Below are 16675 nucleotides of genomic sequence, written 5' to 3'. Positions count from 1 at the left end.
TTTTTGTGAACCAGGAAATGTTCGCAAGTTATGGGACGACCACTATGATTCTCTTTCAGAAGATTATAGGAAACAATATGGATGTGCCGAACGAGTGCAAAATATGGTCCTCATCGACATTAGAGTCTTCCTAGAATCTATGAGTAAAAAGCTTAGTGATTACGACCTTCCAAATGTCAGTGAACACATCGATTTACAATCAAGAGGTTATCGTGAGGTGCAAGAAGAATACTCTATAAATGTGGAAAATGAAGACTTACTTGCGCGGGACTCTCTCAATCCAGACAGAAGTTTGCATATGATGAGATAATGAGGCATGTGGATGAAAATATTCCGAGTGTGTTCTTCATAGATGGTCCCGATGGAACTGGAAAGACATTTTTGTACAAAGCTTTGTTGGCTAATATTCGTGCCCGTGGTCTTATTGCACTTGCAACTGCCACGTCAGGTGTTGCGGCTAACAACATGCCAGGAGGGAGAACAGCTCATTCACGATTTGGAATTCCCCGCAATCTTGATAATAACTCGATGTGCAAGATCACTAAACAAAGCGGGAAGGCTCAGCTACTTCGCGGGGCAAAGGTAATCATATGGGATGAAGCAGCAATGGCTAAGAGGCAGGCGGTAGAAGCAGTTGATCGGACAATGCAAGAAATCACAGACGAGAAGCTCCCTTTCGGTGGAAAGATAATGGCTATGGGAGGTGACTTTAGACAAGTGTTGTCGGTCGTGAGACGTGGCACTCGAGCACAAATTGTGGACTCTAGCTTACGAATGTCACCTCTATGGGCTTCAGTTAAAAGGCTTCGATTAAATATCAACATGAGAGCGGTAAATGACCCATGGTTTTCTGATTTTTATTACGAGTCGGTGATGGAAATGAGGAAACATTGGACGATTCCTTTATTCGTATACCTGATAACATGTCTATTCCATACACTAATAAACCTAATTCAGTGGACGCTCTGATTGATGCAATATTTCCTTCTTTGCAATCCAACGGCGCCGATTCAAAATTTATCATTTCGAGGGTGATATTGTCAACTAAAAATGAAAGTCTTGATGAGATTAATAATAAGTTGATCGAACGATTTTATGGCGAGCAAAAAGTTTACTACAGTTTTGATGAAGCGGAAGATGACAAAAATAACTTATATCCGATGGAATATTTGAACTCGCTAAATGTTAGTGGTGTACCCCCTCATTATCTTCGGTTAAAAACTGGGTTGTAATACTTTTGCGAAATATCGATCCTTCAAATGGGTTATGTAATGGCACCAGATTGATATGTCGAGCTTTCCAACAAAATTTCGATGATGCAGAGATAGTTGTTGGTCAATATGCTGGAAAAAGAGTGTTTTTACCAAGAATTCCTCTATGCCCGTCTGACGATGAGATGTTCCCATTCAAACTAAAGAGAAAGCAATTTCCAATTCAGCTTAGTTTCTCTATGACAATCAATAAAGCTCAAGGACAAACAATTCCAAATGTAGGTGCTTATCTGCCAGAATCGGTATTCTCACATGGCCAACTTTATGTGGCGTTGTCCAGAGGAATATCACGTGTCAATACCAAGGTATTAGTAACGCTTGAAAAAACGTTTGATAATGATGGAATCTACACATCAAACGTTTTGTACAAAGAAGTTTTATGTGATTAACAAGGTACAATCAACAACTTATTATTTTACAATTTCTTCAAATATGTATCTTAGATGCTCATTTGATGTTTAATGTAGCGCTAGCAGATGAAGCAACATGATTGCAGATTGGTGTAGTTTATATATTGGACATGTTAATAAATGTACAAAACTACATGATTGCAGATTGTTGTTATTTATATATTGTAAAATCAAGTATGAACTATTAGATGAAATTCCAAATGTAGACTCAACTTCTGTCGTATTGTATGACCATGCACCTAGCAAGAAACTATGCGTTGGAATGAACTATTCGACACAAAATAGTCTACCAAATGGCCGCAATGAATAGCTCACGTCTAAAGGAAACTAATCATCACATTAAAACTATCTTCCGAAAGAAACTTTTTGCCGTCTGGCGCTTAGCGCTGGTAAACGGCTAGTATATATATATATATATATATATATATATATATATATATATATATATATATATATATATATATATATATATATATATATATGATTTTGGCAAAAATATAAGTTTAAAAGAGTTTTTAAAACATTAAAAAGAGTTTGACCATATTTAAAAGAAGAACAAATTACACGGATGGTCCTTTAGCTTTATAGTTTTTCCCTGATATGGTCCCTACGAAACTTTTTTCCCTGAGATGGTCCTTCCGGAACAAACCTTGCACGTAAAAGGCCCTTATGACTAACTGTGTTAACGGATTCTGTTAAATAATTGTAAATGACGAAAATACCCTTTGTTTTTTGTACACGAATGGTCTCTCTCTCTCTTTCTCTCTCTCTCTCTCTCTCTCTCTCTCTCTCTCTCTCTCTCTCTCTCTCTCTCTCTCTCTCTCTCTCTCTCCGGTCTTCTTCATCCTTAGCTCAGGCATCGATTGTAGATCCACTAGAGATCCGGCAACACAAATTTTGGGGAAATGCTCCTCGTTTAGTCTGATCGGAGACATAGAAAAAGAAAAACGAATGGAAAGCGACGATTGGGAAGCTCCGGTGGTCAAGCAAATCGCGAGGAGGAGCAGCAGACCTCCAACGACCCTTTGTGGTTTTTTTCTTGTCGCCGGCGACCACCAATCGAGGAGAAAAGAAAGCAGCTGGATCGAACGGTCAAGGAGCCGTCGAGAAAATGGAAGGAATGGTCGCCGGTGGTTTTGTCAATCAGAGTAGGCAGAGGGAAAGGTGGCAACTAGTGGTTTTCGCATCGATGACGGTGCTAGCAAGGGGCTGCTCCGGCAGCTCCCTCATCAGTTCTTCTTTCTTTGTCAGACAATAGAACGCAAGGAGAAGGGGAGGCGGGGATCGAGCAAAATAGAAACATAAGGTGTTTGGGGCGATGCTACTCGACTGGAGAAGGAGGTGGAGGGGGCCAGATCTGAGGCAACCGACTCCTTTCTTCTGGTTCATTTTTCCGGCGACCAAGCCTTCTGGCAGGGCTTCGGAGATCGAGGGGGATAACAACAGCTGTAGGGAGTGTTTGTGGAGTTGGATTGCGACAAAAAGAGGAAGGAAGGGGTAGTTTCGGTGGTTAGCAGCCTTTTCCTTGGCCGGTGGTGAATAAAAACGGGAAGGGGAGACAGGTGAGGGTAAAGAGAGAAGGAGTGATATAACGAGAGAGAGAGAGAGAGAGAGAGAGAAGGCCCCATTTTTTATTTCAATTTAACAACATATTAAAAAATATATAAAAAAATAAAAACAAAGGGCATTTTCGTCTTTTCACATATACTTAACAGGATCTTTTAACAAAGTTAGTCATAAGGACTTTTTGTACGCAAAGTTTACTCCGTAGCGACCATCTCAGGGAAAAACGTTTCGTAGGGACCATATCAGGGAAAAACTATAAAGCTAAAGGACCATCCGTGTAATTTGTTCTTAAAATAATTTTAGTAATTTAAAGTCGTTTTAGAAATATTTAGAAATCATTTGATTGTAAACACAATATTCTTGTGTTAGACTTGTATTCCCCCCCCCCCCCCCCTAAACAGTGAAAAATAGTAAAAACGCAAGGGTATGAACTCACCTTGTATGTGTGTTCTTGGGTGATAACGATGTGGTAGTGACGATTTCCGGGTTAGAACACGTGCTAACAAACGTATCTAATAATGAAGAATTTCCTGGGAAATGACTTGAGTTTTCTTACGAAGTTTGAAGGTTTACTGGGTGAATACTTTGATACTTGAGAGCATATGAAATGAATAAGGATTGCAAATTTGAGAGGGAATGAAGATGTTTACGTTGTTGAATGTACAAATGAATTCATTTGCACCTTAAATATGAAAGAAAACTCATGACGTGGTGATGTGATATGTTCGTTGGTAACTGTATCTTATCGTATTGGGAAGTTAAATTGGATAAGATTTGAAGATATTTGAAGAGGGTTTACGGTTATAAACTTTAAAAATGAAGTGTTTACGGTCTAGAAACATCAACTGGTGAAGGGTTTACGGTTTGATTTCATTCTAATTAGGTGTTCACGGTTTGAGTTCTATTCTTTAATGAGTTCACGGTTTGACCTTCATTTCTTAATGAGTTCACGGTTTGACCTTTGCTCCAATTGAGTTCACGGTTTGCACCCTTTAAGAGGGTTCACGGTTTGATTTCCAACCGTGAACACCTTTTGGTTTTAAACATTGGATCGTAAATTAGTATTCTAGATGTTCTTGGACCGTGAACTCAATGTGGTGTGTCATTTTGTGCTTTAAACTTTAACTCCTTAACTTATCTTGACTTGTATATTGAGTTATAAATGTATAGTTTCAATATAAGTGTTCATAACTTGTAAATAAATATGATTTACAAGGTATGTATATAAAATAACTTATATAAACATGTCCTTAAGGTATTCGAGTTCATATGGTATTAATGCTATGATATGGATTTACTTGCATACGATTGTAGCTTAGGCTTTTATTCGAATAGGTTTCAACTTACATTGATTTGAAATTACAGGTTGTTACAGTTGACTCATGTGTAAATCAACATATGACTTCATCTGAGTCACTTCTCCATGATACTATAGATGTATCTAAGCTAAATCTTCGTGTAAGACACCCTAATGGGTCTTCTGCTAAAATTGATAAAAATTGGGAATTTACAGTTTTTAGAAAACTTAACACTTTTTGATGTCTTTTCCGTTCCTGATTTTAATGCGAACTTACTTTCTGTAAAAAAAATTGTACAAATACACAAAATGTGAAGTTGTTTTTAATAAACATAATTGTAAAATTCAGACTTTAAAATCAAAGAAGATGGTGGAGAATAGTACAGAGTCTAAGTGATTGTACTACCTTGATTATTTTCCCTTGGGTATTAATTCTTGTAAATTAACATTGCTAAGTGCTATGTTCTAAACTTACATGGCATAGTAGGTTGGGTCATCCTTCTGAACAAGCTTTAAATTCACTAAAAGATAAATTACATTTTTATAATTCTTCCATTCCACCTTGTGATGTCTGTCATAAGGCTAAACAAACTCATGAGTATTTTCCTCTTAGTATTCATAGTTCTTCTAAACGTGGAGAATTAATTCATCTGGATGTTTGGGGACACTATAGAGTGACTACTAGAGAAGGCTATAGGTTTCCTTGATTATTATGGATGACTTTACAAGGGCTACTTGGGTCTATCTTTTAAAAAGTAAAGAATAGGTTTATAGTTGTTTTACCTTTTTTTTTACATTTTTTCAAATCAATTTGATTCTAAAATTAAAATTGTTCATTCAGATAATGGAACTGAGTTCATGAATTTTAAAATGAAATCTTTTTTTGAACTTAATGGTATTTTTCATCAAACTTCTTGTGTTTATACACCACAACAAAATGGGGTGGTGGAAAGAAAACATAAACATATTCTCAATGTTGTTAGGTTTTTGTTGTTTCAATCTGGACTTCGTATTAAGTATTCGGGAGAGGTTGTTCTTACTTCTGTTTTTCTGATAAATAGAATGCTAACATTTGTTTTAAAAGACCTATCACCATATGAACTTGTTTTAAGAAAATTCATGTTTTTGAACACTTATGAGTATTTGGTAGTTTATGGTTTGCTACAAAACTTAACAATAAAGATAAATTTTCTAAAAGGGCTTAAAAATGTATTTTGTTGGGTTATTCTTTAGAAAAAGAAAGCTTATAAATTGTTGAGTCTTGATACAAATTCTATATTTGTTTCCAGGGATGTGAAGTTTTATGAGTTTGTTTCCCTTTTAAAATGAAGTCAACAACCGTTGATAATTTTTTTAATTTTGTTGGTCCAGTAGATCCTTTTTCCTATGATGACTTAAATAATTCAGATTATATAAATGATAACATAGATCTGAATGACTTTAGTGTTAACCACCAAATGGATGGTTCTAGTGCAGCTAAGACAATGGATGAGACTGTCCTTGATACTACACAAGTTAACAACCAGACTAGCGAGGCACATACGGCTTCATCTAGTAGGACTATGCTAAATCCTTCAGATTTAAGTAAGGAAGGTAGTCAGTTTAGTACCTTACCTTCTTTAGGACAGTCAATAGTGGCCTCTAGGTCTAGGAGAGAGTCTCGTATGCCTGTCAAATTTAGTGATTATGTTGTTGAAGGAAACCATAGATATGGTATTGAACGTACTCTTGACTATTCTATTCTTAGTAGTGAAAATAAGTGTTTTGTTTCTAATCTTAAGAAAACTGTCGAACCAAAGAATTTTAATGAAGCCTATTCTGACCCAAACTAGATAGAGGCTGTGAGTAATGAAATGGAGGCTTTATATCTTAATCATACATGGGATATTATTGAATTACCTAAAAATAGAAAACCAAGAGGTTGTAAATTGGTGTACATAATTAAATATAAACGTAATGGAGAAGTTGAAAGATATAAAGCTCGTCTTGTAGCTTAAGGTTATAACCAGAGAGAAGGAATAGATTACCAAGAAACCTTTTCTCTAGTAGCAAAAATTGTTATTGTTCGTGTTGTTATTTCTTTGTCTGTTAATAAATCTTGGCCTTTATATCAGCTTGAAATCAATAATGCTTTTCTTTATGGAGATTTGTCTGAGGATGTTTTTATGAATCTTCCTCAGGGATATCATACAGAGGGAGGTACTATATTTGTAAACTAGAAAAGTCTTTATATGGATAAAACAAGCCCTAGAAAGTGGAATGAAATGTTATGTTCTGCACTTTGTAGTTATGGATTTTGTTAAAGTATTAATGACTATTCTTTATTTGACAGGAAAAATGATAACATAGTTGTTGTTCCTTGATGTGCACAAAAGTACCTATTAGTTTTAAATTTATAACCTAACAAACTCTTACTAACTATGCACCTATAGGAAATGTACCTAGTCAGATTATAGTGTAGCTCAGGTAAGTCGGGTGTCGATCACAGGAACGGAATTCAATTAATTAAATTAACTACTTCTAATAAAACTATTAAACAAACTATTATGGGTGGGGGTTACCGATTTTTCAAGACCAGAACAAATTAATATCACCTAGCAAGTAAGCAAGCAACGAAAACAAAGTAACTTCAAGAATTAAAAGAATACTTCTGCCTGGATCCGATTTCACTTTCTCCTATGGTTGGTTTCTTATGGATAGATTATATTGATTACCAATTATCTAGCTATTAGGATAAAATATCTAGGCCTATAAATTTATGAATGAAAAAGCAATGATCATGCACAGTTAAACACCAAATTGATAATAGCACAACTGGACTATGAATGATATGAGTTACTCTCCTATGATCAATTTAAGCAACTAAGAACAAATTAATAATAATTATGGTCTCTAACACAGTTAAATTCACTAGCTTTAATTACTTAAACTAAGATGTGATTAATCCTAACTCTAATTATCTAATGATCATAAACAATTATGGGATAGATTCATGCAATTAGTATGATCAATTAACACATAAAATCTAATTTATAAGCAATATAAACTAGAAATAAAACATGCTCGGGTTTATATATATCAAACACAAGTAAAATCAAATATAATCATCCAGTAATTGAAATAAACTCATAAGTATCAAGTTCATCTTCACCAAACAAAAGTAAAAGGTGTTTAGCCTCTCATTATAACAGAAAAACACAATAGATGTGAGCTTAAAAAACCTACACATGAGTTTAACAAGCAAACCAAGTATATCAATAATGAATATCATCTAAATCTTCTTTAATCCTTGAGCTCCACTTGAATTTCGACTTTCTTCTGGGTTTCTAAGGGTTATTAATCGCAATTAACCACAGAAAACCGAATGCATCCTCTTGAATCGACCTAATGACCGGGATTTTATAATTGTGGAAATCTGACCACCATGTCGTGGTTGACTGCCACCACAACGTGGTCCTCATGTTTTTCCCGTGTCTGCCAAATCAGCATATGGGTCGCGATTCTTCCACTTTCCACGCCGTGGTTATGTCACCACGACATGGTCTTCAGATAACTTTTCTTTTTCTTTTGTTTTTGCTCTTATTTCCTGCTTCCATCTCCTCGTATGTTCCCTTTTTGTCCTGAGCAAGTCTTCGCCGCTAAAAAACATAATTTAAACACAATAAGTATCTTTTGTTCCATATTAAGCATAACTGTAGCTAAAAGTATTATAAATATGCATTAATTATGTAGTTAATTATGCACACATCATTCTTCTAGTTTATGTGGATGATATAATTCTAACAAATAACAATGAAGTTGAACTTCAAAATGTAAAATCTTTTTTAAATTCAAAATTTTTGATAAAATTTTGGGAAATTTGAGTTATTTTCTTGGAATTGAGATTCTTAATATAGATAAAGGAATTTGTTTGAATAAGAGGAAGTACTGTCTTGAACTTCTTCATGAGTTTGGGATGTTAAGCTGTAAACTTGTTTTCACTCCTTTAAAAGCAAATTTTGTTCCAAAAAGAGATTATGATAGCAGTGATCCTTTACTTGAAAATTTCATTGAATTTCAAAATTTAGTTGGAAGTTCATTAGTATCTTGGAAGAGTAAGAAATGAGAAATTGTTTCTAGATCTTCCATTGAATCTGAATACGGGGCATTAGGATCTACAACCTATGAAATTATTTGGATTTTAAAACTTTTGTTTGATTTGGTTATTAAAGATCTAACTCCTGTAAAAGTTTTGTGTGATAATGAATCTGCTATAAAACTTGCATGAATCCTATTTTTCATGAAAAAACGAAACACTTTGAAGTTGATCTGCATTTTCTAAGAGAAAAAATTGCTAATGGAATTTTGAAAATTGAAAAACTTAGTTCTTTCAAACAAAGAGCTAATATTTTAACTAACTTTTTAAATACTTCTCAACCTAAATTTTTATTAAATGAAATTGTTTTGGTTAATCCTTTAACAAATATTGATTTTTTGAATGTTAAGTTTAAGGAGGGGTGTTGAAAAATATAAAATAAATGTTACAAACTTAAGATTCTTTGTTTTTCCTGGTCTAAAGGTAAAGTATTTATTAATTTTTTATTATTATTTCGTCTTTGGGTTATTTGTGTCAATTACAGAAAAGTTGTGGGGTTGCGCCTCAGATCTATTGATTATTGTTCGTGTTAGCACGCGGGTTGCACGGATCCGTTTACCCGGGGTACTTAATGCTTGTTGATGACTCATTTCACTCATTCAGTCGAAATATATCACACACATACTGAGTGTTCTCTCGTGTTCTCTCCTTTCTACCGTTAGGGTTTCTCCATTGTTAGAGTTACTTCGTTGTTCTTGTTTTTAAGATATAGATTAGGATTAATTGTGCTGTTATGAGAGTAGAATAGTTTTTTTGTAGTGAGTTTTGTTTTTGTAAGTACATTGAAAACCTTTTGATTCTTTTTCCTCTAATGATATAAGAATCGTTGATGTTGGGAATATCTGTTTCTTTACTTTTTTACAATGTCGACTTGTGTAGACTACACGGAGAAGCATATGTCCTTAAAGCTTTTTACGTCATTCTAAGGCTATAAGCTTCAATGTAAATACCCATGATTTGATGCAAATATCCTTCATTCCAACAGCTATCTAAAAAGATATAAACACAAAGTGAATACTCAGATACAAAAGAAACTTGATTTTGCAGTTTGCAAAAATAGCAGAAGTCAGAGAGAGAGAAAGAGAGAGAGAGAGAGAGAGAGAGAGAGAGATCAGAGTTTCGTGTAGAATAAAGACCTGTGTGGTCCTATTTATACATAATACCAAAATCAGAATCCTCAAAAAAGCAGATCTAATAACAACGTCCAACCATTCACAAATTCAAATTTTCGAATCTGATGACATTGTTATCTAGTAGCTCATCCGATTTGAACTGGAGTTTATCCAGTCTTTCTGGAGGCTTCCAGATCTGGTATGATTAACCATGAAGTCAACGAAAGTCAACATTGACCGAGTTGGTCCAACCGAATCAACCCAAACTCACAAAAAAGCCCCTCAACTCCCAGCTACCAATGCATAGTAGAAGTTGTGTGGATTAGGATGCACTCGTGTCATCGTCTACACTAGATGCATGTCTGTGGGATTGATCCATCTCTTGATCCACTTAAAGCCTTTGAAGACCTATTAATAGAAAATTAGTATAAACTCACTAAATGTTTATTCCCCCACCAATATAGGGTAATTGGATACTAGCCAACTTGCTTATCCTATTATAATTTCCAACATTCTTAACAGTCTGTTTTCCGGAAATGACAAGTTTCGCAAAAGAGCAAAGAAGATAATTAAAAATTTAAACCATTAAACCCAAATGGTTTTGACAAAGAAGACTCACCATATTTGTTTTTTCAACAAATTCTTCCACTTGTATTTGTTCTAACACACCGTTTGCAAATAGTAAATAATCACACCATCGTTTTGTATTTTACCATATCCACTTCATCCTAATTGGTAACTTCTACGAAGTTTTTATCTATTTCCTCTTCAATTTTATTTTTCACAATTACTTGTTTTTCATCATGATCCCTATCGATTGGAACTTATCTTTCTTGCAATCACCTTGATCTCTGAAATTTCCCTTATCCACTCCATCCTTATTTTTCGTCATGTTTTCATCCTGACCCCCATTTTTATTTTGACTTTCTTCTTTGACGATAGTCGGTATCCAATGAAGTTTTCTTAACTCGAATCTCATAGTTCATCTCTAATGGTCACAAATGCATTTTTAGAAATGTAAGATCATATAGGAGTCTTAATGAAAACTCTACTCGTTCATATGTTCTCATCTTGATCATCATCCCAAATCATCACCACACCCTATGCACTTGCAACTTTCTTGAAAACATTAGGTGTCCTAGCATAAGAAGGAAGACTATGTATTTCGGTCCACATCATTCTTTCATCCATATGAAAATCTTTTGTCATTCAGTTTTATCTCATTAAAATGCCACTTCATCTCCTTTGTGTTGTTTAAGTTTAGCATATGCGCTTCTTGACTTGAATTATTACCATACCCACGATCCTCTATTGTAATTTCTCTAAATCTGAGAAGCCTTTTTACTACATACTTTGTAAAGATTCACAATGAGATTCATCTCACATATACTTCTCAACACCATGTATGTAGTATATGGTACAATTAATAATTCACATTGTTAAATAATGATTTTATTATAGGCATCTTCTCCATCACTTTTCTTGCACCCACTTCCCTCCCATCATAACATAAGCGAACTTATGTGTGTTCTTTCCTTTTTGCATAAATATTCGATTGATTCTGAGGTTGATCGTTCTTGATGTTTTGTTAATTGCTATCATTTTGTTGCTTCTTTTGAAAATATATCCACTAATGCAAACAAGTGATGATTTCAGATCCATATTGTGCATAAATTGTTAATCAAAAAAGTTTTGGTGCCCCACACACATAAATCTCACCAAAACCAAAATGTTTACCAAGTTTGGATAATTTCCTCACAATGTAGACATTTGAAATAATACCATACTCCTGCATACCTTCCAGGATCCTTTCGAATCAATCGTATTTGGAAATTTTGACACATAAACCGATATCATAATATTTTCAACTAGTTTGATATTAGGGTTATGTTTTCCACTTTTAGAAATGTCATTTTATACATATTTCAAGTTACCAATCCACTACTGCTAGTCATTTTCAATCACCGTGTTGTTAGTTCAACCCAAATAGGAGTTTTGGCCGTTCTCTACTCCTTCGAAACTACAAAATAACTTCAATAAGGAAAATAAAATTTTCTCAATTCTTGTGTTTTTTATTTAAATCTTAATTTAACTTGGTGTGTTTGTATCATCTTATTCCTAAGAATTGTATGTTTAAATTACATACCAAATAGGTTGTAGCTTAATGGTGTATATCACTAGTTGTTGAAAATCTGTCACTCAACCAATTAATTGAAGGTAGTTTAGAAGTAGATTAAAATGTTTGTGCGTTAGTCATTAAAAAGACTAATTACACATAAAAAAAATGTTAATCACATGTTCTACTTTAAAAATCATGGTTCATTATATTTTGTGTTGTTTTCTTTTTTATCAAATCACTTATAGTTGAAGCTATTATTTAGGTTATTTATTTATTTATTTATTTATTATACTTATGAGATTAAAGAGTTAAACAATTACTCCGTCCAAAATGACTTATACATGCTTGTTTCGTCTTAATTTAATGTGGATGAAATAACTTATAAATGGTTGTTTCAACTTAATCTGGACAAAATGACCTGATGAATTAGTACATAAAAAAAACAAATTTAATTTATTAAGATACTAACACTTCACATATTTTTCTTTCTTTTTTTCTCCTCTCAACTCATCACTTTTATTGAATAGTATTATAAAAATTAGGATTATTGTGAAATTCAGTTATTTGAATCTAAATAAATTAAAACATTAAAAAAACCATAAATAATTAAATTTATAAAATAATAGAAAACAAAATGTCAAAATGGTATAAAAACTATTAAATTGTTGAAAAATAAAATAAAATAAGGCATATATATATATATATATATATATATATATATATATATATATATATATATATAGGGTTAGGTTCATGTGACGGCCTAATTTTGTGAGATCGTGAGACGCAATCATAGCCACTCATTTAGTAGATAAAACAAAAACATTTTTAAAATGCAAAATAATTGAAAATTTTCGAAAAAAAAAATTTTCCAATATTATTTTCGAAATATATATTTTCCAAAAGAAAATAAAAAAAATACCAAAAAAATAAAATAAAATAAAATAAAATATATTTTTTTATATATTCTAGTAGACTATTAGAATATTCTACATATCTGACAAATCTAGTAGAATATTCTAACATTCTAAAAATCACATTAGAATATGTACAGTGTAATATTCTATTAGAATATTTCACGTATTTTTAAAAAAAAACGGTAATTTTTTTTTAATTTTTTTTTATTTATTTTTTATTTTTTTTAAGGTAACTAAAGTTCCGAAAATAATAATTAAAAAAAGAATTTTTGGATTTTTCCTTTTATTTTGCATTTTAAAATTATTTTTAGATTTGGTCTCACGGTTTCACAAAATTAGCATGGTCTCAAATGAACCTGAACCTATATATATATATATATATATATATATATATATATATATATATATATATATATATATATATAATTTCAAATTTTCATAATTGATTATTGAGGTATACAAAATTTTCAATTTGATCCAAAGGCATATTGGTCATTTAGAAAAAAGTAACTATTCAAAAGTTAAAGTTAACATCAGAATGATCATTCATGCACTTTCAAAACAATAAGAATTAACGGCGTGACGTCTTTCATAGAAATCCTCAAAATACAATATTTTCAAACCACATGGGCCAATTATGAAATTTTGTCTTTAATCTTATTTTTTTTTGGAACCGGCAAATAGATATATAAATAGAAAGCAACTTCTAGCAAGTGACTAGAAGAACAATAAAAGTTACAAACAGCAGAAAAAGATAACAAACAAAAGAAGGGACATTCACACCATTTAGCCCACACCATATTGGTTCTATTTCTCCTATTTTTAATCCAAAGAAACGTAGTGGATTGGATGATATCTGCACAGTTGGAGGGAAGCAGCCGCTTCATGTTGACGATTCTATCATTTCGGGCCTTCCAAATGCACCAAAGTGAAGCGTAACATATTCCCAAAAGCAATTTCTTTTTTTGAGGGTAGTCAAACCAGTTGTTGGCATAATCTATGATATCGTATACCGTTTGGAAATTAGATATTGGAACCCCGCACCATTTCAGAATGCAATCTAGTACCAAACGGGCATACTCACATCCAACTAATGCATGATCGGCACTTTCCTCCATGGTCCCACAGTGACTGCATAAATTAGTTTCCAAAACTACCCCTCTGGATGATAAAGCAGTGGCTGAAGGGATTTTACCCATTCTTGCTCGCCAAATAAAGCACATCACCTTAATTTGAATTTCTTTTAGCCAAGTAAACTTACCATTAGCAATCGGCGGACTGAAATCCCAAAGTTTCCTTAGAGCCTTGACAATGAAAGATCCATCCGAGGTGAGACTATAGTGCCAGTAGTCTCTAATTGGGTCTTGCTTTTTGGTTAGGACCTGTTCAACTGGAATATTCTTCTTTACCAAATCTTTTCTAATGCCCGCAATGTTATTCCATACGCCAGGTAGAGTATTACTCGCATAGCAGTTATCGGGTTTCGATCTTAAATTATGCATTCCAATTATTGCTTCTGCCCAAATACTTGTGGGCCCTGATTGTAATCTCCACCACCATTTCATGATTAAAGAAACATTTAGAGATTTGATTGTACCTACACCCAGTCCACCAGCATCTTTGGACGCTGTAACCTTGTCCCATGATGCACAATGTATCTTTCGGTTACCTTCGGAGCTTCCCCACAAAACTTGTCTTCGGATTTTTTCTAGTTTATCTATCACACCTTGCGGTGCCACAAAAAGTGAGAGATAGTAGGTCGGAAGATTTCCAAGGACGGATTGCACAAGAGTTAGTCTCCCCCCGAACGATAGAGTTTTAGACTTCCATTTTGACAGCTTTACATGGAATCAGTCAATCACTAGTTTCCAGTTTTTTTTTAATTTCATATTTGCCCCGACTGGGACCCCGAGATAAGTGAAAGGTAATGTGGCCGGCTCGCATCCCAGCAGTCTAGCAAATCTCGACACCTCCTGCGTGTTTACCCCTATCCCAAACACCCGAGATTTGTTGAAATTGACCTTGAGTCCGGAGGATACATGAAAACAATGTAGAATTCTGGCCAAATTTTTTATGTTTTGTTCCGACCATTCACCTAGGAACAGGGCATCATCGGTATACAATAAGTGAGAGATTGAGGGGCCATCATGTGGTATTTTAAGGCCGTGGAATACTCCCCTATCACAAGCAGCCCTCATAGCCATACTTAAACCCTCCATTGCGATGTTAAAAAGGAATGGGGAGAGTGGATCACCTTGTTTGACTCCTCTCGAGATGGGGAATTCGTCAGTGGGGTTCCCATTGACAAGAACCGATGATTTTGAAGAGGCCAAGCAACCGTTGATCCAACATCTCCATTTATCTCCAAATCCCATGGCTTTCATGTTTGAATCTAGAAATTCCCAATTAATCGAATCAAAGGCTTTGTTAAAGTCGACTTTGAAGAGTAAAACATTCTTTTTTTCCTTCTTTGCCCATGAACATATTTCATTAACCACCAATAAATAACTTCATGGGAAAACATAAAGAAACAACCCCTCTTTATGTTTGCATTTCACCGATTTTCCTTATTCCCAAGCTGAACATATATCACTCAATTTGATTTAATATATGAAAAGGTGATATAATGAAAGCGTGAATGTACCAAGAAATGTATGGAAAAACATTTACGGAGTTATCTCTTTTGCAAATTGTCTTGGGTGTTGTCAAGAAATACTTTGTGCACTAGGGACTTAGGTCGTAAAGATTAAAGTAGTGATATCCATTTAATGATACATACCAGCATCTCATAGTTAAGGACCAAAAAATGTATATTTCGTATATTCGGGAATATACGATTTTTGCCATGTTTGCTAGTTGGAATACAAGGCAATGTATATTTTGTAAATTTGGGAATACACGATTTTTTGAAGAAAAGAATACCGTATGGTTTTAGGGCGATTTTTGTGACATTTTTTAACCATTCACCTACGTAGAGGATAAAGATTAGAGTAATCTTCTACTCTAATAAATGAAAGTTTTTTTTTTGTTACTTGTCACACTCTCACTCAATTTGTCAAATGTCATTTTGTGGTTATTTTAAATTAATTTTTATTTCACATGTCATTTTATGGTTTTTCTATTTTATTAATTTCATATAGTATTTAAATGCAATAATAAATGCATATTAATTTCTTTAATGAATTTTCCTTTTAATTTCAAAATTATTATATTAAAGCTTCATTAATTTCTTTTATTTATTTATCTAAATTATTTGTTTAAATTTAGAGAAAAAACACTTTAATTTTTATAATTCAATATTTTTCTCATTTTTCTTATAAATTCAAACTTCTCAAATGTTTAGAATTTTATATTTAGTTTTTTCTTTTAAATAAACTCATGTAATACATAGTGAATAATAAAGTTTACATTTTAGTCTATTAATCATAAAGTTCATCGGTTTGTGAAAGAAAATAATATATTACCCATTTTAGTTTAATAACATAGTTCTTTACTTTAAAATTTTAAAATCTAGATACACACCAATAGTCTTTAGCTTAAACTATACTCTACTGTAAACGTATTTCCATATATGAATGTAGTTAAAGTTTCTTCATGCATGGTTCTTATCGTTTCTTATCGTTTAATAACATGGTTCTTATCGTTTCTTTAGATACAAGCTTATTCATTTCACTTATAGAAGTCAAACTTGACTTCAATTATGGCACTTAAAACATATATATTGACATCAAGCCCAAATTATTGGACCTAGCTATATATTGACACCCTTTCACTATCTTTGATTTTGTTTGATAGCTCTTTCCTAGGTCTTTCCATCTTTAAATGAAAAAAAGGACATAAGTTTGACA

The 16675-nt window shown here is 33.2% G+C and overlaps 2 protein-coding genes across 2 annotated transcripts; one reads left to right on the top strand and one right to left on the bottom strand.

Moving 5' to 3' along the window:
- Positions 1-309: 309 nt before the first annotated feature.
- Positions 310-6893, top strand: LOC145119774 (uncharacterized). Its single transcript, XM_079055503.1, has 6 exons — positions 310-831; positions 1190-1576; positions 4613-4705; positions 4761-4826; positions 6659-6743; positions 6877-6893. Exons 1-6 carry the CDS (start codon positions 310-312, stop codon positions 6891-6893), a joined length of 1170 nt encoding a protein of 389 aa, XP_078911629.1.
- A 1196-nt stretch (positions 6894-8089) lies between these two features.
- On the bottom strand, positions 8090-15211 carry LOC145119773 (uncharacterized). The gene is made up of 4 exons (XM_079055502.1): positions 15002-15211; positions 13571-14665; positions 9630-9668; positions 8090-8182 (listed from the first exon to the last, which is right to left on the bottom strand). Exons 1-4 carry the CDS (start codon positions 15209-15211, stop codon positions 8090-8092), a joined length of 1437 nt encoding a protein of 478 aa, XP_078911628.1.
- Positions 15212-16675: the final 1464 nt, after the last annotated feature.

This window comes from Lactuca virosa, chromosome 6 (genome assembly GCF_052849685.1).
Source record: "Lactuca virosa cultivar CGN04683 chromosome 6, Lactuca_virosa_CGN04683_v6, whole genome shotgun sequence".
Lineage (NCBI taxonomy): Eukaryota > Viridiplantae > Streptophyta > Magnoliopsida > Asterales > Asteraceae > Lactuca > Lactuca virosa.
The sequence above is the reverse complement of the archived record's forward strand: the minus strand, read 5'-3'. Positions and strand labels throughout refer to the sequence as shown.